Source organism: Pseudophryne corroboree, chromosome 11 (genome assembly GCF_028390025.1).
Source record: "Pseudophryne corroboree isolate aPseCor3 chromosome 11, aPseCor3.hap2, whole genome shotgun sequence".
Taxonomy (NCBI): Eukaryota; Metazoa; Chordata; class Amphibia; order Anura; family Myobatrachidae; genus Pseudophryne; species Pseudophryne corroboree.
In genome coordinates, this window is record NC_086454.1 from 301,987,200 (window position 1) to 302,014,684 (window position 27,485).

At 45.4% G+C, this 27,485-nt stretch overlaps 1 protein-coding gene across 3 annotated transcripts in view; it reads right to left on the reverse strand.

Moving 5' to 3' along the window:
- ANKRD11 (ankyrin repeat domain containing 11) overlaps nt 1-27,485 on the reverse strand; it is a 446,248-nt gene that overhangs the window by 72,137 nt on the left and 346,626 nt on the right. For all 3 annotated transcript variants that reach the window (XM_063945538.1, XM_063945536.1, XM_063945537.1), the window contains one exon: nt 24,556-24,694. In XM_063945538.1, coding sequence (XP_063801608.1) covers nt 24,556-24,694 — 139 coding nt within the window. The remainder of the gene's footprint in view (nt 1-24,555; nt 24,695-27,485) is intronic.

Genomic DNA, 27,485 nt, shown 5'->3' on the forward strand with positions numbered 1-27,485 from the left:
TCTGGGTGAAGCCCCACTCTCCCGGGTGGAGGTCGTGTCTGCTGATGAAGTCTGCTTCCCAGTTGTCCACTCCCGGAATTGCTGACAGTGCTATCACATGATTTTCCGCCCAGCGAAGAATCCTTGCAGCTTCTGCCATTGCCCTCCTGCTTCTTGTGCCACCCTGTCTGTTTACGTGGGTGACTGCCGTGATGTTGTCCGACTGGATCAACACCGGCTGACCTTGAAGCAGAGGTCTTGCTAAGCTTAGAGCATTGTAAATGGCCCTTAGCTTCAGGATATTTATGTGAAGTGATGTCTCCAGGCTTGACCATAAGCCCTGGAAATTCCTTCCCTGTGTGACTGCTCCCCAGCCTCGCAGGCTGGCATCCGTGGTCACCAGGACCCAGTCCTGAATGCCGAATCTGCGGCCCTCTAGAAGATGAGCACTCTGCAACCAACACAGGAGGGACACCCTTGTTCTTGGTGACAGGGTTATCCGCTGATGCATCTGAAGATGCGACCCGGACCATTTGTCCAGCAGGTCCCACTGGAAAGTTCTTGCGTGGAATCTGCCGAATGGGATTGCTTCTTAGGAAGCCACCATTTTACCCAGAACCCTTGTGCATTGATGCACTGAGACTTGGCTCGGTTTTAGGAGGTTCCTGACTAGCTCGGATAACTCCCCCTGGCTTTCTCCTCCGGGAGAAACACCTTTTTCTGGACTGTGTCCAGGATCATCCCTAGGAACAGAAGACGAGTCGTCGGAACCAGCTGCGATTTTGGAATATTGAGAATCCAATCGTGCTGCAGCAACACTACCTGAGATAGTGCTACACCGACCTCCAACTGTTCCCTGGATCTTACCCTTATCAGGGAATCGTCCAAGTAAGGGATAACTAAAATTCCCTTCCTTCGAAGGAATATCATCATTTCGGCCATTACCTTGGTAAAGACCCGGGGTGCCGTGGACCATCCATACGGCAGCGTCTGAACTGATAGTGACAGTTCTGTACCATAAACCTGAGGTACCCTTGGTGAGAAGGGTAAATTTGGACATGAAGGTAAGCATCCTCGATGTCCCGAGACATCATGTAGTCCCCTTCTTCCAGGTTCGCAATCACTGCTCTGAGTGACTCAGTCTTGAATTTGAACCTCTGTATGTAAGTGTTCAAAGATTTTAGATTTAGAATCGGTCTCACCGAGCCGTCCGGCTTCGGTACCACAACAGTGTGGAATAATACCCCGTCCCCTGTTGCAGGAGGGGTACCTTGATTATCACCTGCTGGGAATACAGCTTGTGAATGGCTTCCAAAACTGTCTCCCTGTCAGAAGAAGACATCGGTAAATCCGACTTTAGGAAACGGCGAGGGGGAGACGTCTCGAATTCCAATTTGTACCCCTGAGATATCACCTGAAGGATCCAGGGGTCTACTTGCGAGTGAGCCCACTGCGCGCTGAAATTCATTGAGACGGGCCCCCCACCGTGCCTGATTCTGCTTGTAAAGCCCCAGCGTCATACTGAGGGCTTGGCAGAGGCGGGAAAGGGTTTCTGTTCCTGGGAACTGGCTGATTTCTGCAGCCTTTTTCCTCTCCCTCTGTCACGGGGCAGAAATGAGGAACCTTTTGCCCGCTTGTCCACGAAAAGACTGCGCCTGATAATACGGCGTCTTCTCATGTTGCTTCCAAATGCCGTTTGAAATCCGCATCACCTGACCACTGTCGTGTCCATAACCCTCTACTAGTAGAAATGGACAACGCACTTAGACTTGATGCCAGTCGGCAAATATTCCGCTGTGCATCACGCATATATAGAAATGCATCTTTTAAATGCTCTATAGGCAAAAATATACTGTCCCTATCTAGGGTATCAATATTTTCAGTCAGGGAATCCGACCACGCCAACCCAGCACTGCACATCCAGGCTGAGGCGATTGCTGGTCGCAGTATAACACCAGTATGTGTGTAAATACATTTTAGGATACCCTCCTGCTTTCTATCAGCAGGATCCTTAAGGGCGGCCATCTCAGGAGAGGGTAGAGCCCTTACAAGCGTGTGAGCGCTTTATCCACCCTAGGGGGTGTTTCCCAACGCACCCTAACCTCTGGCGGGAAAGGATATAATGCCAATAACATTTTAGAAATTATCAGTTGTTATCGGGGGAAACCCACGCATCATCACACACCTCATTTAATTTCTCAGATTCAGGAAAACTACAGGTAGTTTTTCCTCACCGAACATAATACCCCTTTTTGGTGGTACTCGTATTATCAGAAATGTGTAAAACATTTTTCATTGCCTCCATCATGTAACGTGTGGCCCTACTGGAAGTCACATTTGTCTCTTCACCGTCGACACTGGAGTCAGTATCCGTGTCGGCGTCTATATCTGACATCTGAGGTAACGGGCGCTTTAGAGCCCCTGACGGCCTATGAGACGTCTGGACAGGCACAAGCTGAGTAGCCGGCTGTCTCATGTCAACCACTGTCTTTTATACAGAGCTGACACTGTCACGTAATTCCTTCCAACAGTTCATCCACTCAGGTGTCGACCCCCTAGGGGGTGACATCACTATTACAGGCAATCTGCTCCGTCTCCACATCATTTTTCTCCTCATACATGTCGACACAAACGTACCGACATACAGCACACACACAGGGAATGCTCTGATAGAGGACAGGACCCCACTAGCCCTTTGGGGAGACAGAGGGAGAGTTTGCCAGCACACACCAGAGCGCTATATATATATATATATATATATACAGGGATAACCTTATATAAGTGTTTTTCCCCTTATAGCTGCTGTATCTTTAATACTGTGCGTAATTAGTGCCCCCCCTATCTTTTTTAACCCTTTCTGTAGTGTAGTGACTGCAGGGGAGAGCCAGGGAGCTTCCCTCCAACGGAGCTGTGAGGGAAAATGGCGCCAGTGTGCTGAGGAGATAGGCTCCGCCCCCTTCTCGGCGGCCTTATCTCCCGTTTTTCTATGTATTCTGGCAGGGGTTAAATGCATCCATATAGCCCAGGAGCTATATGTGATGCATTTTTTGCCATCCAAGGTGTTTTTATTGCGTCTCAGGGCGCCCCCCCCCAGCGCCCTGCACCCTCAGTGACCGGAGTGTGAAGTGTGCTGAGAGCAATGGCGCACAGCTGCAGTGCTGTGCGCTACCTTGTTGAAGACAGGACGTCTTCTGCCGCCGATTTTCCGGACCTCTTCTGTCTTCTGGCTCTGCAAGGGGGCCGGCGGCGCGGCTCTGGGACCCATCCATGGCTGGGCCTGTGATCGTCCCTCTGGAGCTAATGTCCAGTAGCCTAAGAAGCCCAATCCACTCTGCACGCAGGTGAGTTCGCTTCTTCTCCCCTTAGTCCCTCGATGCAGTGAGCCTGTTGCCAGCAGGTCTCACTGAAAATAAAAAACCTAAAACTAAACTTTTCACTAAGCAGCTCAGGAGAGCCACCTAGTGTGCACCCTTCTCGTTCGGGCACAAAATCCTAACTGAGGCTTGGAGGAGGGTCATAGGGGGAGGAGCCAGTGCACACCAGGTAGTTCTAAAGCTTTACTTTTGTGCCCAGTCTCCTGCGGAGCCGCTATTCCCCATGGTCCTTACGGAGTCCCCAGCATCCACTTAGGACGTTAGAGAAAGAGCACTGCCTACTCTTTCTTACTAAGCTCCAATAGGGCTTTATGTGAAAAAAACGCTCTGTCCCAATTTCTGTTACTAGGGCTTGACACACTTACTGTATCCATTTGTATTATGAATACATTTTATATTTCATAAATTAAATTTTGTAGATTTGCGTTTTATAACCTTTTATTGAAACTGAGAATATAAGAAACTAGCACTGGCTGTTATTCCAAAAAATAAAGCGACGATTACAGTTATATATAAAAAATCAAAATAACAATTTATTACACATTCATAAAAAAAAAAGAAAAAAAAAAAAAGATCCTACGACACTCCGTCAGTATTAAAAAGTATATTCTAAAAGAATAGACCACTTGTACTCCCCTTGGTGGTAATTAGCCCACAAGTTGTGGCTAGGGCTCATTCCACAGTATCTCACAAGTTCATTTATAATGATGGTATTACCAGATCTTTCAGTTGTCGTCCCCTAGGTATCTCAGTTCAAGCCGGAGCTCCAAATAGCAAAAGGGGACTGGATCCAGGTCCAAATGAGCTTGCACTTGTATAATCCAGCGGATCCAAATGAGTCCAGATTTTGCCAGGAATGGACATTGAGGGTACAAGGCTTGAGGTCTATAGTGGTGAGCTCAACACGTTTCGCTGGTCTAACGGTTGCAAGATATCTCTGAGCATCTCTATTCCTGGAAAAATCTGGACTCTATTGCATCCACTGGATTATACAAGTGCAAGCTCATTTGGACCTGGATCAATCCCCTTTTGCTATTTGGAGCTCTGCTTGAACTGAGATACCTAGGGGACGACAACTGAAAGATCTGGTAATACCATCATTATAAATGAACTTCTGTGATACTGTGGAATGAGCCCTAGCCAGAACTTGTGGTCTAATTATCACTGAGGGGAATACAAGTGGTCTATTCTTTTAGAACATACTTTTTAATACTGTTAGAGAGGCGTGGGATCTCTCTCTTTTTGATGAATGTGTAATAAATTGTTACTTTGACTTTTTATATATAACTGTGTAATCGTCCCTTTATTTTTCTGAACAGCAGCCGGCGCCAGTATCTCCTTATATTCTGTGTTTACCTATCTAAGGGGTTTAGACCAACCCTATACAGGCTGCCGTTGACAGCGCACTCCATTCTTTTATTGAAACAGATTGGATTAAAAACTGCATTTTATTGGATAACGTTCCTATCATTTTCTTTCTGGTTTTTAATCTTCCAGAACATTTGCATAGGGCCCCAGCTTTCTGCCAATGGCCTGAGCAGACATGAAGGTATCAAGAGAGACTGAGCAGAGTATATTATACCACACAGGCACACCAAAGAGGTAATTCTATTTTTAAACGCTATAAAAGAGTCAAAAATGTGTCTATACAAATGCAGACAGGCCTACCTGACTGGGGATATTGGATGCCTGTACAAAACGTTGCCCAGATCAGAGTCATTGGCCATCTGCATTTTCTGCCAGGCATGACGGACATCTAACCGCTCTGGGGAACCTACAATCATGTATATTTGCTTCTATACTTTCTGCAGCAATTTCCTCTAAAGCTAGTAATTCCTGAAAGGCCATGACACAACGTGCTGACACAGCAGAGGAGTGTGGCTGTTCCTGCTTTGTCCTTGCTCACCCGTCACTGGTGTGAGACGCCAGGAAAAGCCTGCAGCATGTAACCTTTCATAAAACCTGAATAGAAAGCCGCCCGAACAACCACCACATGCAGGAAAAGGCAGCCACTTATCACCAAAACCCCCATTTCCAGCAACCGAGAGGTGGACAGCAGTAAGGAGCACCCGGGCATTGGGTACAACTGTGCCTCACTTGCCTGCAGACAGGGCTACAAGTCAGATCACAGAGCTGCCCTCGGGGAGTTTCTCATGACTGAGCAGACAGTGTTACATGTCATGACACTACATGTTCAAAGCCAAATCACTGACAGAACAAACACTAACCAGAAAGGGGTGGGGAGGGCTTCCAAATCTTACTGCTCACAAAAAGAACTCCGCTTGATGTTGTTAAAGTATACAAACTGCAGGTCTAACACACACACACTGTAAGGGTGTGAGAGCCTCAAATCATTTGCAGGAAACTTTCATCTTGCATACTAGGACATAATAAACCTTTGTGTTTGCAGCTCTAAAACAAAACACCCCCCCAACACACCCTCAACAAGCCAGAGGTGATTGCATCATATGTGCTCACATGACGAGCACCTTTCCGCCTCTAGAGGGGAATTCCCGCACTTTCAAGCTTACAAATGTCAACAGTGAAGAACAGCAGCAAAAGGATCACTGACAGATGAGCATAGATAGGAGACTTCTGCGTTTCATCAGAAAAACAAAACAAATAAAGTTGTATTCCCTTACAAAAGGAAACCTAGAGAAGAAACTTAAATATCCAAAACATGCCCTGCTAGAAAGATGGCAATAAAGCAAGCCACCGCCATAACATAGCAGTGCTTACAAGTGGGCATGATGAACGAGAGTGTGGTTTGTAACTACTTGCCGACACCATGACGCCTGTTGTAACAGGACGAAGGTCCATGAGGATGATTAGAGCCCACTAAGCTCCTGCCATTGTCCGTTGAAGTACAGGTCTATGGAGATGGCCACGGTATGCATCACGGAACACAATACTGCATGTTAGAAAAGATTCCCTTAGACTCATGGAGACATGTTGTATATGATGGGACACAGCATGTGTACATGGTCCAGACAAAGACCTAGCACAACTTGCGAGTCAGACCCCAGCACTGGGAGAGGCAAATATACCATCAGTAAGGGCAGGTTCACATTGCTGGCTGAGGGTGCAAAGAAAATAGTTTTGGTGCATACAGTAAGAACTACAGGGTTTGATGTACCAAGAGTGGAGAAGAGTGGAGAAGTTGCCCATAGCAACCAATCAGCTGCTACCTATCATTTTGTACAATATATTTGATAAATGCTTCCTTGAAACCGGCTGCTATGTTAACGTCTCCACTCTTCACTGCTTGATACATCAACCCCGCAATTGCAAAATGAATGATCAGGCAAAGTCACATGAAAGTGAGCGGTGAAGAAAAGCCCGGGGTAATTAGCTTATCACACTTCTGGTTACATAAAGGGATGAGAGCCAAGACATGCTCTTAGTACGTTGCATCATGCTAATTTGATCAGATGCCAATGGCAAAAATAAGATTTTACTCACCGGTAAATCTATTTCTCGTAGTCCGTAGTGGATGCTGGGACTCCGTAAGGACCATGGGGAATAGCGGCTCCGCAGGAGACTGGGCACAACTAAGAAAGCTTTAGGACTAACTGGTGTGCACTGGCTCCTCCCACTATGACCCTCCTCCAAACAGTTAGGATACTGTGCCCGGAAGAGCTGACACAATAAGGAAGGATTTTGAATCCTGGGTAAGACTCATACCAGCCACACCGTATAACTCGTGATATTATACCCAGTTAACAGTATGAACATAACAGAGCCTCTCAACAGATGGCTCAACAATAACCCTTTAGGTAACAATAACTATATACAAGCATTGCAGACAGTCCGCACTTGGGACGGGCGCCCAGCATCCACTACGGACTACGAGAAATAGATTTACCGGTGAGTAAAATCTTATTTTCTCTAACGTCCTAAGTGGATGCTGGGACTCCGTAAGGACCATGGGGATTATACCAAAGCTCCCAAACGGGCGGGAGAGTGCGGATGACTCTGCAGCACCGAATGAGAGAACTCAAGGTCCTCCTTAGCCAGGGTATCAAATTTGTAGAATTTTGCAAACGTGTTTGCCCCTGACCAAGTAGCAGCTCGGCAAAGTTGTAAAGCCGAGACCCCTTGGGCAGCCGCCCAAGAAGAGCCCACCTTCCTCGTGGAATGGGCTTTTACAGATTTAGGCTGCGGCAGGCCAGCCGCAGAATGCGCAAGCTGAATTGTGCTACAAATCCAGCGAGCAATAGTCTGCTTCGAAGCAGGAGCACCCACTTTGTTGGGTGCATACAGGATAAATAGCGAGTCAGTCTTCCTGACTCCAGCCGTCCTGGAAACATAAATTTTCAAGGCCCTGACTACGTCCAGTAACTTGGAGTCCTCCAAGTCCCTAGTAGCCGCAGGCACAACAATAGGTTGGTTCAAGTGAAAAGCGGATACCACCTTAGGGAGAAACTGGGGACGAGTCCTCAATTCTGCCCTATCCATATGGAAAATCAGATAAGGGCTTTTACATGACAAAGCCGCCAATTCTGATACACGCCTGGCCGAAGCCAAGGCCAACAACATGACCACTTTCCACGCGAGATATTTCAAATCCACGGTCTTAAGTGGCTCAAACCAATGTGACTTTAGGAAATCCAACACCACGTTGAGATCCCAAGGTGCCACTGGAGGCACAAAAGGGGGCTGAATATGCAGCACTCCCTTAACAAAAGTTTGAACTTCAGGTAGTGAAGCCAGTTCTTTCTGGAAGAAAATCGATAGAGCCGAAATCTGGACCTTAATGGAACCCAATTTTAGGCCCATAGTCACCCCTGACTGTAGAAAGTGCAGGAAACGACCCAGCTGAAATTCTTCCGTTGGGGCCTTCCTGGAATCACACCACGCAACATATTTTCGCCATATGCGGTGATAATGGTTTGCGGTTACTTCTTTAATAGCTTTAATCAGCGTAGGAATGACTTCATCCGGAATGCCCTTTTCCTTCAGGATCCGGTGTTCAACCGCCATGCCGTCAAACGCAGCCGCGGTAAGTCTTGGAACAGACAGGGCCCCTGCTGCAGCAGGTCCTGTCTGAGCGGCAGAGGCCATGGGTCCTCTGACCATTTCTTGAAGTTCCGGGTACCAAGCTCTTCTTGGCCAATCCGCAACAATGAGTATAGTTCTTACTCCTCTTCTCCTTATTATCCTCAGTACCTTTGGTATGAGAGGAAGAGGAGGGAACACATAAACCGACCGGTACACCCACGGTGTCACTAGAGCGTCCACAGCTATCGCCTGCGGGTCTCTTGACCTGGCGCAATACTTTTCTAGCTTTTTGTTTAGGCGGGACGCCATCATGTCCACCTGTGGCCTTTCCCAACGGTTTACAATCATTTGGAAGACTTCTGGATGAAGTCCCCACTCTCCCGGGTGGAGGTCGTGCCTGCTGAGGAAGTCTGCTTCCCAGTTGTCCACTCCCGGAATGAACACTGCTGACAGTGCTAACACGTGATTTTCCGCCCATCGGAGAATCCTTGTGGCTTCTGCCATCGCCGTCCTGCTTCTCGTGCCGCCCTGTCGGTTTACATGGGCGACCGCCGTGATGTTGTCTGACTGGATCAGTATCGGCTGGTTTTGAAGCAGGGGTTTTGCCTGACTTAGGGCATTGTAAATGGCCCTTAGTTCCAGAACATTTATGTGTAGGGAAGTCTCCTGACTTGACCATAGTCCTTGGAAGTTTCTTCCCTGTGTGACTGCCCCCCAGCCTCGAAGGCTGGCATCCGTGGTCACCAGGACCCAGTCCTGTATGCCGAATCTGCGTCCCTCTCTGAGATGAGCACTCTGCAGCCACCACAGCAGAGACACCCTGGTCCGTGGAGACAGGGTTATCAGCCGATGCATTTGAAGATGCGATCCGGACCATTGGTCCAACAGGTCCCACTGAAAGGTTCTGGCATGGAACCTGCCGAATGGAATTGCTTCGTAGGAAGCTACCATCTTTCCCAGGACTCGCGTGCAGTGATGCACCGACACCTGTTTTGGTTTCAGGAGGCCTCTGACTAGAGATGACAGCTCCTTGGCTTTTTCCTCTGGGAGAAACACTTTTTTCTGGACTGTGTCCAGAATCATCCCCAGGAACAGTAGACGTGTCGCAGGAACCAGCTGTGACTTTGGAATGTTTAGAATCCAGCCGTGCTGTTGTAGCACTTCCCGAGATAGTGCTACCCCGACCAAGAACTGCTCTCTGGACCTCGCCTTTATCAGGAGATCGTCCAAGTATGGGATAATTAAAACTCCCTTTTTTCGAAGGAGTATCATCATTTCGGCCATTACCTTGGTAAATACCCTCGGTGCCGTGGACAGGCCGAACGGCAACGTCTGGAATTGGTAATGGCAATCCTGTACCACAAATCTGAGGTACTCCTGGTGAGGATGGTAAATGGGGACATGCAGGTAAGCATCCTTGATGTCCAGAGATACCATGTAATCCCCCTCTTCCAGGCTTGCAATAACCGCCCTGAGCGATTCCATCTTGAACTTGAATTTTTTTATATATGTGTTCAAGGATTTCAAATTTAAAATGGGTCTCACCGAACCGTCCGGTTTCGGTACCACAAACATTGTGGAATAGTAACCCCGTCCTTGTTGAAGTAGGGGCACCTTCACTATCACCTGCTGGGAATACAGCTTGTGAATTGCCTCTATCACAGCCTCCCTGCCTGAGGGAGTTGTTGGCAAGGCAGATTTGAGGAAACGGCGGGGGGGAAATGTCTCGAATTCCAGCCTGTACCCCTGAGATACCACTTGAAGGATCCAGGGATCTACTTGTGAGCGAGCCCACTAATTGCTGAAGTTTTTGAGACGGGCCCCCACCGTACCTGGCTCCGCCTGTTGAGCCCCAGCGTCATGCGGCGGACTTAGAAGAAGAAGCAGGGGAAGACTTTTGTTCCTGGGAACTGGCTGTATGCTGCAGCTTTTTTCCCATACCTCTGCCTCTGGGCAGAAAGGACGCGCCTCTACCCCGCCTGCTCTTTTGGGGACGAAAGGACTGTACCTGATAATACGGTACTTTCTTTGGTTGTGAGGGGACATGTGGTAAAAATGCTGACTTCCCAGCCGTTGCTGTGGACACTAGGTCTGAAAGACCATCCCCGAACAACTCCTCACCCTTATAAGGCAAAACTTCCATGTGCCTTTTAGAATCTGCATCACCTGTCCACTGCCGAGTCCATAACCCTCTCCTGGCAGAAATGGACAGTGCACTTATTTTAGATGCCAGCCGGCAAATATCCCTCTGTGCATCTCTCATGTATAAGACAGCGTCTTTAATATGCTCTATGTTTAGCAATATAGTGTCCCTGTCTAGGGTGTCAATGTTTTCTGACAGGGAATCTGACCATGCAGCAGCAGCAGCACTGCACATCCATGCTGAAGCAATAGCTGGTCTCAGTATAATACCAGTGTGTGTATATATAGCCTTCAGGAGAGCCTCCTGCTTTCTATCAGCAGGCTCCTTCAGGGCGGCCGTATCCGGAGACGGTAGTGCCACCTTTTTTGATAAGCGTGTAAGCGCTTTATCCACCTTAGGGGGTGTTTCCCAACGTGACCTATCCTCTGGCGGGAAAGGGTACGCCATTAGTAACTTTTTAGAAATTACCAATTTTTTATCTGGGCAAGCCCACGCTACTTCACACACTTCATTTAATTCTTCAGAAGGGGGGAAAACTACTGGGAGTTTTTTCTCTCCAAACATAATACACTTTTTTGTGGTACCTGGGGTCACATCAGAAATGTGTAAAACATTTTTCATTGCCTCAATCATGTAACGAGTGGCCCTACTGGACATAACATTAGTCTCTTCGTCGTCGACACTGGTATCAGTATCCGTGTCGACATCTGTGTCTGCCATCTGAGGTAGCGGGCGTTTTAGAGCCCCTGATGGCCTTTGAGACGTCTGGGCAGGCACGAGCTGAAAAGCCGGCTGTCCCGCATTTGGCATGTCATCAAATTTTTTATGTAAGGAGTCGACCCTTTCACGTAATTCCTTCCACAAGTCCATCCACTCAGGTGTCTGCCCCGCAGGGGGTGACAACACATTTACAGGCATTTGCTCCGCCTCCACATAAGTCTCCTCATCAAACATGTCGACACAGCCGTACCGACACACCGCACACACATAGGGAATGCTCTGATAGGAGACAGGACCCCACAAAGCCCTTTGGGGAGACAGAGAGAGAGTATGCCAGCACACACCAGAGCGCTATATAATACAGGGACTAACTAAATTATATCCCCTTATAGCTGCTATATATGTATATTGCGCCTAAATTTAGTGCCCCCCCTCTCTTTTTTACCCTTCTGTAGTGTAGACTGCAGGGGAGAGCCAGGGAGCTTCCTTCTAGCGGAGCTGTGAGGGAGAAATGGCGCCAGTGTGCTGAGGGAGATAGCCCCGCCCCTTTTTCGGCTGACTTTTCTCCCGCTTTTTTATGGATTCTGGCAGGGGTATTTATCACATATATAGCCTCTGGGGCTATATATTGTGATGATTTTGTCAGGCAAGGTGTTTATATTGCTGCCCAGGGCGCCCCCCCCCCAGCGCCCTGCACCCATCAGTGACCGCAGTGTGAGGTGTGCAAGAGGAGCAATGGCGCACAGCTTCAGTGCTGTGCGCTACCTTGTTGAAGACAGGAGTCTTCTGCCGCCGATTTTCCGGATCACTTCTTGCTTCTGGCTCTGTAAGGGGGCCGGCGGCGCGGCTCCGGGAACGAACATCAATGGCCGGTTCCATGCGGTCGATCCCTCTGGAGCTAATGGTGTCCAGTAGCCTAAGAAGCCCAAGCTACCACCAGTTAGGTAGGTTCGCTTCTTCTCCCCTTAGTCCCTCGCTGCAGTGAGTCTGTTGCCAGCAGATCTCACTGTAAAATAAAAAACCTAAAATATACTCTCTCTCTAGGAGCTCAGGAGAGCCCCTAGTGTGCATCCAGCTCAGCCGGGCACAAGACTCTAACTGAGGTCTGGAGGAGGGTCATAGTGGGAGGAGCCAGTGCACACCAGTTAGTCCTAAAGCTTTCTTAGTTGTGCCCAGTCTCCTGCGGAGCCGCTATTCCCCATGGTCCTTACGGAGTCCCAGCATCCACTTAGGACGTTAGATAAAGATTGAGACATTGCAAAAGTACAAGAGTTCTGGGGAAACTGCAAAGCAAGTGTGGAATACAATGCGACCCCTTCTGTCTGGGTCATGGAGGGAAGCACTTACCCTCAGATCATACTGATAGACTAGAATGAGAAGCCACACAATAGGAAGAGAACACAGATGTGCATGGGGGCCTATCAAGGTTACATTGCCCAGGTAAGGAATCAGTGGTAAACGGGCTGCACCAGTGCACACTGCAGCTTACCAAAGATGTATACTGCATTCGGGGATCCTGAGACATGACCGATCTGCAAAGGCAGCCCTAAATTATAGTAATGAAGAGTGGTCCGTAGCACTTGTATCACCAAAGAGAAGCAAAAACGTTTGACAGTCAATATCAACCGATGAATATAAAAGAACCAGCAAGTAAAAGGAGGAACACCTTTGTGTACTCTGTATGACAGAGAAACCCTTGTAAAGTGAATTGGTGACTGACTGCACCTGCATTTCCCTAAGGATTTCCACATATTATACAGTGGCTCTTACTTTTCCGGTTCTACATATGAAATTCCCCAACTGTGGACGCGGACACTGAAACATTTAGCAAAATTACCAACTGAAGACCTGAGTGCTACGGAATACCCTGCATTACTAGACTCTCTATAGGAACTAAGCGAAACTTTTCTTGATTTGACACAGTTTGTCGTTCTATTAGTCTGAGGGCAAGGACCCTATAGAGCAGGGATGGCGAACCTTCGGCCCTCCACCTGTTGTTGAACTACACATGCCAGCATGCCTTGCAACAGTTTTGCTATTTGGCCATGCATAAACTGTTGCAGGGCATGCTGGGATGTGTAGTTCAACAACAGCTGGAGGGCCGAAGGTTCCCCATACCTGCTATAGAGAAAAGAAAGGGTGGGACCAAGCGGGAGAGAATCATCAAGATGTGTGGTTGAGGGAGGGAGCGACAGAAAGAGGGGTGGTGGGTATAAAGAACGAAAAAAGGAAGACAAGACTAGACTCAGGTCAGAGGACAGGTTAGTGCATTACTCTATGAAGTCTGATAATGCAATAACAGAATGGCTGGTTTAGCTTACAAGGATTATACAGGCACAGACTGTATAAGAAGCTGGGCTACATGTGACTAATTATACTGGGGATTTGATCCTCCCCAGAATGCTCTGAACATACATTTATACTTTGTAAGTCACATTTAGCAGAGTCTAGCGTCAGGAGGGTGTCCCTGAGGCAAAATGTGGTTTGTTTATAAACACTCTGCCAAGTATGGTCCATTTAAATCGGTACACGAGAAAGCCAAATCCTGCACATTACATTCTCATACTGCAGAGCTACTGGAAAGTATAGACATCGACACTGCACTAATTCGCGAATAGTCTGATAAACACCACAAATGGGAATCTAGCTACACAAGTACACAAAAAGCATCAGATGGCAATCTATCCAAATATCTACATTTGTGTCACATTTCCAAAAGAGCCTAACAGAAGTTTAGCTATTGTTTTTCACTGCAAACAATAATCAACTGGTGCGGTCTAGAGGAAAGACGGAAGTATAGTTAAACATTGCTTGGAATCTGCTTGTGGGAGCTGGAGACCGCAGCTGATCAGCGCACAAGCCAGCAGGCGAGGCTGACATCCAAATCCCTGCACACACTACTTGGCCACAGTTACGCGGACACCTGGACATATGACTCCAAAACCATGTCCATTTATATGGTATTGGTCCCCTCCTTTGTGGCTGTAACAGCCTTCACTCCTGGGAAAGCTTTCCACTAGACACTGAACATGGCTGCATCCATTCATCCTCAAGAGCATTAATAGAGTTGGGTGCTGATGTTGGGAGATCAGGCCTGGTTTGCAGTCAGCATTCTAATTTAACCAAAAGTGTTGATGGAACAAAGGTCGGGGCTCTGTGCAAGCCAGTTTTGCAAATTTTTTCTGGGTTTCTGCTGCCCTTCGGCACAAACACTTGAATAGCTCCTTTCACTATAGACGAAACGATTGAGCTCTCCCCTGTGTGTGACAACCCATTTGCCCACTTACCACAGACTGGTACCAGTCAGACGCACGTAACTCTCTAGAATGTCACTGTATATCTAGACAATCTCTCTATATATATATCTCTATCTATATATCTATACACATATACACACACATATATATTGTATATACTGTACAGTCAAATAGGGGTGTCCACTGTGTACTAACCCTACCTTTGCACAACACCACCACGACTATGGTCTATAAAACATTTTGATTAAACACTTGTTTACAACATAATTTACATGTGTACTTTCATAGTTTTGATGTCTTCAGTATTAATCTACAATGTAGAAAATTATTAAAATAAATAAAAAACATTAAATGAGAAGGTGTGTCCAAACTTTTGACGTGTGTGTGTGTGCGTGCGCGCGTGTGTATCGGAAGCATGTGTCTTAGTAAAATGCATCAGTGTTACTTGGAAATACATTTCAGCTGATACACAAGTACCAAGTAATTCACCCATAGCACTGCCTAAGATTTCCATTCACTGGGGTCAAGCCAGACCGTGACATACAGTCCTGAACAATTATCCTTCACCACCAAACTTTAGGATTTGGGGCAAGCAGTGTTCTGGCATCGCAAAACCCAGATTCAGCCACCAGGCTGCCAAGTAGTTTAGTGTGATTCAGCAATGCAGAGTCCAATGATTGTGCTCTTTAACACCTTCACTGCTGAGTGTTTTCTTAACCTTGTGCTGAGGCTATTTGCGGACACTAATGGTGGGTACACACTAGGTGATTTTGTAAACAATATCGCTCATTTACAACATCCCCCAGTGTGCATGCTGCTAGCGATGGCCGATTCGTGCTCCTGGGGCTCGCTAACGACCTCCACTGTCGCCTGTACATGCAGCTCAATCTGACTATATCGTCCGAGGCTGCATGTTCGGGCCGACCGCCGCACGACGTCACTGTACGATATCACATAGTGTGTAAGAACTTTGTTGGCAGCCCGGCCTGGGGGGAGAAAAACCATGCGATATTTCACTCAGAGCGTATCTCATAGTGTGCACCCACCAGAACCATCATCACATTCCATCAACAGCCCTAGTTTTTTTTTGTTTTAATGCGGCACCCACACAATAATTGTACCTTGTTCCCCCCCCCCCCAAAAGATGACATATTTTCTAAACAATAACCAATCTTTTTGAACTAACAATGGCAGGGGGAAAAAAACAAAAAAAAAAACAGTCCTGTATTGACATTTTAAGAAAAAGGAACAAAAAGCAAACACACTGGTGTTGATTCAATTCATAACGATTTGAATAGCATCAGGGAGGACCCGGAGATATTGAATGCAGATGGTTGCATGAGAAATCAACAAAACTAGGGCTGAAATGAAGTTTAGTGCCCTAGCGCAGCGCAAACCGCACCACGGCGGTGTACATAAGTCAATGAATGCTTGTTCGTGACTCAACACTGTGTTAAAGGCACGAGTACCGGCATCGTCAAACATAGCAGCTCGCTGAGCTGAACAGCCCCCAGACATACTTCCCAGCGCTATTCTATTCACGTTGAATTTAATCGACCCCTTTTTTGTTCTTGTTTTACCAATAATCCACCTTCACAAAATGGTAAAAAGCAGGATTCTATGGGGGGTATTCAACCAGCTGTCTCACTGCACGCCGGAGCAAACCAATTAGCAAGGTTTGCCCCGCGCGAATCCCCGAAGTCAGACTAAACCTTGCAGCTCCATGGGCTGCAAAGTAAAGTCAGAGTAAAAACTGCAAAAATCGGGTTCGCGTGCAGGAAAAAATAAAATTATTACAGCAAAATGCTTTTTATTGTATTGATCTGCAGTCCTAATTTGTGTGACTACTGTGTTTCTAGTAGACAATTACACATCAAATAAGCCCCACATAAAGGCTACCTCTTCTATACACTGGGTGAATCCAATTGTTGATGGTGCAGTTAAATAGTAGCTCCGATCGGGCAACCACTTTTCTGCTCACAGCCACCTGAGGTGGAGAACAGAAATGTGAAAAGTTCATGGGTTGGGTGCCCAGACTGCAGATTGGGTAAACTGTGGAATTAATGTGTTTTTATTACAAGACACTACCCATCTGTTATACTTTGCAGGGCATGCCAAATGTTAATAACTAGCAAGTCATTATCTGTCTGTAACAGATTACTATCCTTGCAGGATGGGTAGATGCTTATAGTCCGATAGTTGAAGTAAATCACCCTGATGTTCACTGTACGCCCAATATAGAAATGTGGCACTGTTGTGTCGCCACTGTTGTCTAGGGATTTAAGGTTAGCCACCTAAGCCCAGCTAATGAGCCGTATCAAATACAGGTCATTCCAAGACGTACAGTTCTCACTTCAAGGTTTACCCTAAAAGGGTGCAGCTCACTCTACAGACAGAAGATCTGTCACCGGACCAGGTTTCAAGGAAGTTTGCTATACCTGCCTAGCAGCTGTCAAGATATTTTAAGGATACTGCAATAAACAGTTATGTTATACCATAGGGTGTTCATGTAAATAGAATTAACCTTACGTAAATCACCAGGCGCATCTGCCTGTGTTTATGGGCAACCCGATGTCAGTGAATGACATGTTGGACCCAGAACTGGTGTGTATGCACAAGATCGTTTGTGCATCAACCTTGGGTCGCCGAGGTGTGTACCAAGCTAAAAATTCACTAACAAGTCACTTAAAAATGTCAGCTTCTGTATAAGACAAATGCAGAACAATGATTGCAGAATATAAAGTTCTTATCCCACAATGGGCAGAAACAAACAAGTATGACATTTTCAAAACCTTTTTAATACAATCACAATACAAATAAATGACACCAACACTTCCATGAGTAGACAGAAGGGGTATACATGCTGCTAATGCAGAAAACGCTGTTTGCTAAGGCGCTGACACCTCAATATGAAAGTAGAAACTAAAGCACAATGTTTCACAACTTTAGATGGTAGTTCGGGTGCGCATAAAACAACTGAATCGTCCCCAAAACATACAAAAATGCACCCGTTACTGCAAGTGGGAAGAGGAAGGCATTGGGAGTAATTACGTGTACACACCTAGAAACTTATATTTTCAGTGCGGAACAGAACACATACTATCAAAATGTGAATCAAAGGTTTAAAAGAAAAATCTAACAATATATGCTGGAGAGGTTCCATGAGCTCAATCCCAACTAGAAATATCAGCGTATAGCATAAAAACACAACATAAACCGCTCATCAGCTCACACCATTAAGCCAAACCGTTTTCTCCAGTGGGTCAGATTAAAGCAACTGGTTAAAGGCTTAGGAGCTGAATGTCAGCCTGATCAATACCCAGCCCAGAAGACACTGCATCCCCCACACTGCTGCCGCTGGTCTGCACAAAGCCATTAGGCTGATTCAATTAAAATGCTTTCCTAAAGATAGAAACTGCTGTAATTGACTTGATAGAATAAGTCGGTTAGCAAACTGTCTGTGGTGCAAGCTTTATAATGCCCTCCTGGCAAGTTCTACTGAAGCACATCCCATTATTCCAGCATTATGGAATAGCCCTCTACAGAGGAATAAGTGTTGTTAACGTAAGTTAAACAGGCAATATACAAATATCTGTATGGGTTTAAAAACTGATATAATGTTTCCATAACTGTAAATTTAAACTTCGCAAAACCAGCAACATTTGAGAAAATTGCAATTGTGAAGCGAGATCTCTTCCTATAAAGGATCCCTCTGCCAATCTCACTGCTGGTCTATCTGTGCAGGTACAGGGGGACTTCTCAGTAGAGAGAAATAATCTCTCTATATGGAATAGAACAATCCATAACATACATTTGAGCAGGCTGTAGGCTTAAGCCATTCTGGTTAAATAATAAACAAGGAATTTCATATTACAATGTGGTATATGAAATTATAGTAGTAAAACCAAAGTGGTTTGATTCCAGTCAACGTAAATTGACTAGCACTGGGAAGGAGGTACCGAAGCTATTCAATTCAATGTGCTGTCCGAACACTAGAATTCTGCTCTCACCCCTCCTACAAAACTAGGTTTGCAATACTGTTTTGTGCCCTAGTGCGGCGCAAACAGCATTGCGAAGGGGCACTTAAGTCAGAGAATGCCCGTTCTCATGACTAAACACGCTGTTTAAGGCATGAGTACCGGTAGTCTCAGCCATAGCAGAGCGCTGAATAGCTCTGTGACCTCCTTCCTGGCGATATTCAATTCTCGCAGAATTGAATCCACCCCATAGATCTCTTAAGAAAAACATAATTAAACTAAACTTGAGATAAGTTTAAAGGTCCATAAAGTAAAGATGTATATACCTCTATGGGGAGAATTTGCGCCCATTAGTTCAGTCGGGTTTAGGAGTTTTGCGCGGCTAAACCCAACAATGGGCGCGATAGGGGGCATCAAACGAACATCGCCCTCTGCGATCTGCCGTCACAATAGACAGCAGATCGGGGGCGATATCATTGGAAATCCCCCCATTTTAAGGGGGGTATTCAAGTAGTTCCGACAACTTCGGAATAGCTCTGAATTTCACACCCCTGCTTATTTAATTGCGGGCGTTTAAGGCATTTTTTGCCAATGCCCTTTTCACTTTTTTGTGAGAATTGGCAAAAATGGCCCGTGTTTTTGCCGGCGCAGGTGTGACAACACGTGGAATCACTAATCCACATGTTTTTCACTCCTGGTGAATTTTTCATCTAGGCGAAAAAACGGCCCTGCTATTGAATAGGACGCATCCCTATTCAATATTGCTATTTTTTCACCTCGGCAAAAAATCTGCCCTAATTTAATACCGCCCTTAAACTGTGAAGACCACAACTGTGAGATAATGTGCCTTTTTTCTTAATTTCAGTGGAGGGTATGTAATGGGGGACAAGTTTATAAAAGTGCAGACTTTTTTGAGATTTAGCAGCTTGATTAGAAAGCAGTAGTTTTTATTTATTTTTATATTTAACAGCAAGAGATCGCTGTACAATACTACAAAAACAGCAATAGTTAATTTATTTTAAAGGCAAAACCAGGTTGCTTTTAATATCGGAAAAAAATTACTGAAAAATCTGCACTTTTACCAATGCCTATCCGATTATATTCCCATCAGTAACCTCCTTATGCGATTTGTGGTAAATCAGGGTGGGGGACGAATTCCATCCCTTATATGAATATTTCAGAATGGGCCTTAATTGCGGTGATGATTTGGGATATGTTGCTAGGACTTAAGCCCAGTACACACTAGGGGAAGGGAGTGACGGCAGAGGGGGAAGGACTGGGGAAAGGCTGTCGTTAACGAGGACCTCCCTTGTCTGTACAGATGAGGGAGGGGGTCGTTAATGATGCGCAGGAGCACACATCGTTAACGACACTGAGTGTACACACTGGACGAGATTGTAGAGGATCTTCCTCAGATTGTCCCTTTCGAGCGAGATCTTTTACTCTCTCGTCTAGTGTGTATGAGGCTTTAGTGTTTCTAAACTCTGAGGGGACGTATTCAATTGTCTTATGCGGCACGAGGTATGATCAGCGTGCACTGAATTTGGAACACCCTTTTGTCGGATTAGCCTTGTCCCAGCCTGTGCCATTAATGTGTTGTCCTGATGCTATCTTCCCCTAGGCAGTACTTGGGATGTAATATATAAAGCATGGCGCAGCTATTGTCGAGCCCTTTCTAATGGTATTGGTGTGCAAAGCAGAGGCGAGTGCTACTGTGTCCTCAATGTGATGGTTTTAGTATGGAGACTTCACTGCAGTGTCTTGGTTGGTCTGTGACGAGGAAAGAGCAGGTATTAGAGTGGTTCTAGGTGTAATTAAAGTGAAATTAGGGGAGAAAGTATTTTTTTTATTATTTTTTATACTTGCATATATTTATAGTTCATAGTTAACCGTGGCATACAAAATCAGGTGAAGAGATTCTGAGTGCATTTTGTGAAAGATGTTACGAGTTCAGCAGTGATCCACAAATATCTGTATATAAAAATTCACACATCTCATACCACAGTGATAATAATGCCACCTGTGCCATGCAGTAACTGCAGTCTCCTGTGTAAGGTGTTAAGAATAGTGCTCCCTTACAAATGGACTCACACGAGAAATATTTTCAGTTCTGCTCCAAAGAGCAGATTTACACTAATGTGTCACAGGTAAACACACACAGATCACACAATGCTCCATGCAGCTCAAGCGTCCTATATGATCAGCAGCAAAGTAGTGCAGCAGTGAATTCATTTAGAATGCTGCAGTGTACGGAACACCATGGTGCTTGTGCATTCCAGCACAAAGGTTAGAACCTATTCCAGTTTCTGCTAATCATAATAAACAAATGTTAATATTCATTTAGCATACGATTGGGGCAATTCAATTGTTTTGCACGCCCAAGCTTAAACCTAAAAGGATGGGAGATCGCGGTTCGCAATGCCATTTTTTTCTTTTAATCACGCTAACTGCGCCCAGACAGGCCAGGTTTAGCAGTGTAAAATGGCAAAACCTGACCAAAGTGTTGGGCGCGATGCAAAAAGTGTTGTTTGTGCGCTGAAACAGGTCACTTTTCTCACATTTCAGCTTGCCAGCACAGGGGGCTGCAAGCTGAAATGTGTCTCCCCGCAACTCATCTCGCCAAACAGAGAAACAATTGAATTGCTCAGTTGGGCGCCATTTAGTGGCAGCCACAGGGTGAAACAATTTAATTACCCCCCAATGCATTTATCTTCATTAATTTAAGAAATGAAAATCCTCCAATATGGTCTAGAATTACAGAACTTGGGTCCCCATCTTAAGAGCAGTATTCATGCAACATTATTATTAACAGCAAACTCTACGATAGGAATCCGTAATTGAACAAGACTAAGGGGTTTATTTACTAAGCCTTGGATGGAAATAAAGTCACTGGAGATAAAGTACCAGCCAATCAGCTCCTAACTGTTATGCAACAGGCTGTGTTTGAAAAATGACAGTTAGGAGCTGATTGGCTGCCACTTTATCTCCAGCGACTTCATCTCCATCCAAGGCTTCGTAAATAGACCCCTTATACGCCTTTCACATCGCAAAAATAACCCGGTATCGACCCGGCATATTGCCAGGTCGACACGGGTCAGTGTAAGATGTGAAAGGGGCCTTGGAGAATTACCGGGCTGCTTATTCCCAGGTTGAATACCGGGTCAGGCACAGTGTGAATGGGTTGCCGGGTCGATGTGACACAGAACCCATTCACAGAATAGGGAGAGGTGGCGCAGAGATGAGCTCATCTTCCAACTCCACCTCCGCAGCTATGGCAACCGACCTGGCATATTGCCGGTTCAGAAAGCAAGCAGTGGCAGCGCAGTCTCCAATGCCGAATCCCACCCGGGATGGATCCGTTTCCAATTCCCAGGTGGGATCCAGCATTGGAGATCCAGCAATGCCAGTTTCCAGGAAGGAACGGAGCATTGCAGGGGCTGTGCGACAAAAGGGTGGGGTGGTAAGGGTAGGTGGCCAAGCGATCGCAATTTCTGCTTGTTCAACAGGGGGAGGCTCCGGTCGGCACGCTGGGTGGCCCCCGGCATGCGCTACAAAGGATTGCAAATTCTGCTAGTTAGTAGAATTGGCAATCCTTACTGAATTAGGCCCATAGTTTGTTGTTTTTCAGAAATTCCTGTTGTGTAGAACTCTCAGAGGAAGTATTTATGGAAAGAGCCAGTTATATGCTAAATCAGGCTGTTTTAGGAAAGCAAACTGGTTTGGGTGGCAGATATATGAAAGCAGGAAGACTGTTCAGTTCCTTTAAAATGTAAGTGGTACTTTATTTATATTTCATGTGATAGCCTGATTGGTTATAAGGGAACCCAGAGTGGATTTACACACACCCTGTAGTACTGTGTGTTTGGATGGGATAAAAACAGGACATGTGAGCCCTGAGTGTGTATATCCACTGTGACACCAAGGAGAACTGTACTTCTGAACATTGTGATACCCCCAAACACCATCTGTAAGGGGAAGAAGTGTCTTACTTAAGACTTTTTGTGGCAGATTCAATTGTTTTTTAGGTCTAAAAATCCAGTCTAAACATGACTGTTTGAAAACATCCAAACAATTGTCACTAATCAATTGTTTGGGCACCCATGCATACCGCATATGTTGCGCCCAAACAGACAGGGTTTAGCTGCAGAGTTTGCACGCATTTTTCTCATACCTCAGGAGGCTGCACGTAAGTAAAAAAAGAAAGAAAAAAGAAAAAAATAAAGGTGTCCTCTGCAGCTGCAGGGTGCCCGAACGGCAGAATATTTGAATTGCTACCGTCAAGCACCATCTAGTGGCGGCCGCAAAAAAATTATAGATTTTTATTTAATCTGCCCCTTTCAGCCATTAAGAAATCTGCATCTGTGTCCTGTAACCAACAGAACAGCACAAAATGGTATTTCGCTCTGGTTGTTCTGGATTGAGGCCAGTGTCTCCAAGCTCAAGCCTTCAGCCAGCTACCCTACAGCGACTGATCTATGGGGAAGGAACAGTGGGAATCGGCAGCCACCAACCAGGAGATATTGCAGCTGTGTGTCCATTCATACCAAAAAATAGGCAGTTTCAGGTGCCGATGGTATGAGCCTGAGTGGAAGTTAATTATTCCAAGTGACTGCGTAGGAGCTTGGAGGTGGAAGAGATACCCACCAATTACGCAGCGGGCGGAGTCAACAGGCGGTGATGTACAGTCTGGCATCATGGTGAAGCCTAGTGGCACATAGCCAGGTACTGATGCCCCTCCCCCCCATATACTGGTTCATCGTAGCAGCACTATATGCAGGCAGACATTTATGTGATGCAGTGTACAACAAAATGCATTGTTTAACAGCAACCTCGGTGCACAGTAAGAACTTTTATAGACTTCCATTTTTCAGTTGGTCTATAAACAATGTTGAAATCGGGGCCTACACACTGTCTAAGCTGCAGGTCTGAGTTGTGCTGCTCACTCAGCAGGACAGGTAGATTTGCACAAGTACATCTTATGTATTCTTGTGCCAAGAATAATTACCGTCTCTCCATACATTTTATGTAGGAGCACTGTATAGGGAAGAGTAGGAAAACAAAATAAACCTCAGACTTACATAATTTCCCCTCGGCAGCGTATAAACAATTGAGCCACCAACAGATTTATCCTGGTAGCTGACTTGCCAGAACATATTAAACACTGCAATAGCAATAGGAAAATACTATTTAAATATATCTTAGTCGGGGTGCTGCGTTCTAATTAGAACGCTTTAAAGCAAGTGAATTAATGGCAAGGTTTCTGCCTTATTTTCAGCACCCCTCTCTCTGGTTGTTGGGCTTCGTAAGCTTTGCTGTACCTGTGCGCACCTGTCCTATCAGTTACATATTAGTCATCAGTTCCACATACAGAACACAAAAAGAGGTCAGTCAACAACGCAATTGGATACAACACACAAATTAAAGATTTATTTTACACAGTTTGTTTCACATGCTTATTTTACGGACACACCCGTGACTCTTATTACACCCACAGTACGAATAGCCCTCATTTTGTCAACAATGTGAAATTGTTAGAAAAGGACATTTCGAGCAACAATGAAACTTTGTGCAGCATGATTAGTTTGCAAAGACGCTACATGTTTTGATAAGACGACTGTTTTGCCAATTGTATTTGACATGAACATGAAACCCACAGAAACCACCCCCCTAAGGGGACACTTGCACTTTTCCAGCTAGAAGATGTGGTCCTCGAAGAGCTTAATTGCTCCCTGTTGACAAAGCGTGAATGAGGAGCCCTAGTAATGCAGATGAGATTACTCACATCCCCCGCTCCCGCCAACATCTCAGCCTGAGAGCAGTTAAGCGCAAGGAACATTAGCACATAGGACGGACTACAGTGCTCATATTGTGCATCTGACGCAGCAATAACAATCTATTCAGGTTTACAAAGTCTAGGTGCAAAACATACGTAAGGGTGGTACCCATTCCCTACAGAGAAAGCTATACTGTATGGCAGAGAAGCACAGTCTATACGAAATTCTGAGAAACTGACAAAAGTGCTGGAGACCAAAACGAAATCACATAAAGGAGACCGAGCAGACATCACAACGCAGGCGTGTGTGTATTACGTAGAAAGACAGTACCTGTGTCTGAATCTTTTTGATCTCCATTTGTCCCAACTGAGAAAGGCAATTTTCTTTTCGTAGTTTTCTCTTTCACTTCTTTCCCTCCATCACTTCGATCCAACTTTGGAGTTTTATTTAAAGAAACTTTATCTTTATCCTTAAAAACAAAAAAACGCAGACATATTAGACAAGTCGCACAGCAGAAACGAGACAAAGAGGTCAGATGTCTTTATACAGTGGTCTAAAGCCACAGCACTAAATCACAGCCTGTGTTCAGAACAGGTAGGTAGTAAGTAGTACATAATACACATTCTAGTGACCTACAGATCATGGAATGCCCATCAGAAAACAATATTCTGGATTAAACACCATCATGGAGACTGGTTTCTTATCTTTGTGCAATCACAGAATACTAACGGTAATTCAGAGCAAAGCAAAAGACTGCAAGGAGGGGGGAACCTGTCCTGTGTCCATTCACAGGACAACGCCATTACTTATACTTCACAGAGGGTTTGTTGCATTACAGTGACTCTAATGCCGGCTACACACTGGAGTGATGTGTTTCCAGCTGATAGGATGAGCCCAATCCAGTGGCTCCTGGGTACACATCAGAAGTGTATGAAGGACAGAGCGACATATCGCTCGGTCCTTCAGCAGGGCCGACCGGGCGACTTCTCTAACGACTGCGGACACCCACATTGGCCCGATAGGTTTTGATAAATCAGAACGACCTATTGGGATAATATTGCTCCAGTGTGGACCTGGCTTAATCCTATATTTTCCCCTTCCATGTTTAATAAATATTACTTTGTATTGGACATTAGTTTTATAATTGCACTCACAAAGTCAGCTGTCATTGTTTGACTCCTTTTGTCCATAATACAAGTAAGCTCCGTCCACCGATATCCTGTCAAGCATAAGTGATGATCTTCCAACAGCACAATAGCTTAGCGGCAACATGTGGACGTTCATCACATGACTGACTGCAACTGTCTGCCCCTTTTTGCTGATGTGCTGATGTAACCCCAAATGTATTTTTAATACATTTGTCTAAGTGAAGATGCTTGCCTACACAACATTACTGGGGAAATATCCCAAATAGTTGCTGTACCCATACGTTTCAGGTGGCCACCGGGAAGAAGCTGAACCAAAAGGCACAATTACATGAATATAACAAAACCACTTGCAAACACGTAAATAAAAGTGGTCAGTTATTAAAATGGGGAAAGCCAAAGCAGACATTTTTCGGGGAAATTCAATTGTGCCTTGCGACCAATGCTGGCCGTCTATCAAGAGATTGTAGCTCTGATAAGGCGCCCATTAGCAACAGCAATCACATTTTTCTCGCGGCCACTAGAGGTGCGAGAAAAAAAATAAAAAAAATGTGTGAAAGTCCGTAATTTGGGCACCAAAAGCTTGATTTTAGACACCCAATAGAGATTTTAGACAGGTTTAATGCTTTCAGCCGCATTAAATGCTAACCTACGTCTGATCAAAGCTACCATTGAATTGCTCTGACAGACGCCCATTACTATAGACGGCCAACAGGGAGTGGGTGACAGAATTTCCCACTTTGTACATTTTCAGATGTGGCCAAAAAAAAAAACCAACACACACAAAAATCAATAGAAAACACTTGCTTACATGCAATGAGTAGAATGGTGATAGAGGGAAAAAATAAAAGCCCCCATTTCAAGTACTGCAGTGGGTGTACATGTTGTGAGTACAAATCAAAAGCATAAAAGATGGTACCGTCACAGTAACAGGTCATGTGAATGGGTTGCCAGAACTAAATTCTGCCAAATGCTATTTGACTGTTGTCTGGAACCCCCATAGGTTTTTCAGGAGAACTTAGAGAAGTGACGTAGCCATGAAACCATCAAGTATACATTGAGATCACACCTTGCCCTCTCCTAGGCTATGTGGGCAGCATGGTTGGTATAGTGGTTTCGTATAAATTCCGTATAGCACTGAGGTCATGTTTTGTATGTTCTCCCCATGTTTATGTGTGTTTTGTCCAGGTGTTCCCATTTCCTGCCACACTCCCAAAACATACTGGCAGTTAAAAAAAAAAAAAAATATACACCCTAGGGTGTGTGTACATGTAATAAGGAATACAGGGGGGGATTCAATTGTTTTAATCATGGCCACCACTAGATGGCGCCTGATGGAAGCAATTCAATTATGTCATTCAGGTGCCCAGCAGCCACAGATCAATTTTTTTCTCACATACTCCTGAGAGAAAAAATGTGCGCAAACTCCGCGCAAAGCTGGACTTTAGATAGGTTTAGCTGTTTTAGGTGGCTAAATTGAGTCTGTGGGCACGACAGGCGCGATATGCATGTGCGCCCAAGTAATAGAATCGTGACAATTGTTTGGGCGTCTAAACAATCCTGTTTAGACAGGAAAATTAGATGCCCAAAACAACTGAATTTCACCTATAGGTACCAATTTGTTTGTCTCCCCGCCCTCCACTAGATGGCGCCCAATGCAGCAATTCAATGATTTCTCCGTTCAGGCGCACATGCTTCTGGGGAGACATGTCAGCTAGCAGCCTCCTGAGGTGCGAGCTGAAAGGTGGGTAAATGCCCTAAGTTGGGCACACAAACCTGTACTAAGTTGGGCGCACAACGATTGAATATCCCCGGTGGGCGCCCAATACGTTTGGCCACCCGCAAAACAATTGAATTGGCCCCATACAGTGTAATATCCACTGGGTCAGGGACAGACAGAAATATTCTCAGTAAAGCGCTGCAGTATGTGTGCACTGTATAAATACTGTAACATTTCATTCATAAAAATAAGGTTACATGATGGCCTTGTCAAGTATACATTTGGACCTCTACTTTTAAAAAGGTAAAACATGGCTTCTCGGTAAAAAAGAAATTTGTAAAAAAAAATAAGAATTTACTCACCGGTAATTCTATTTCTCGTAGTCCGTAGTGGAT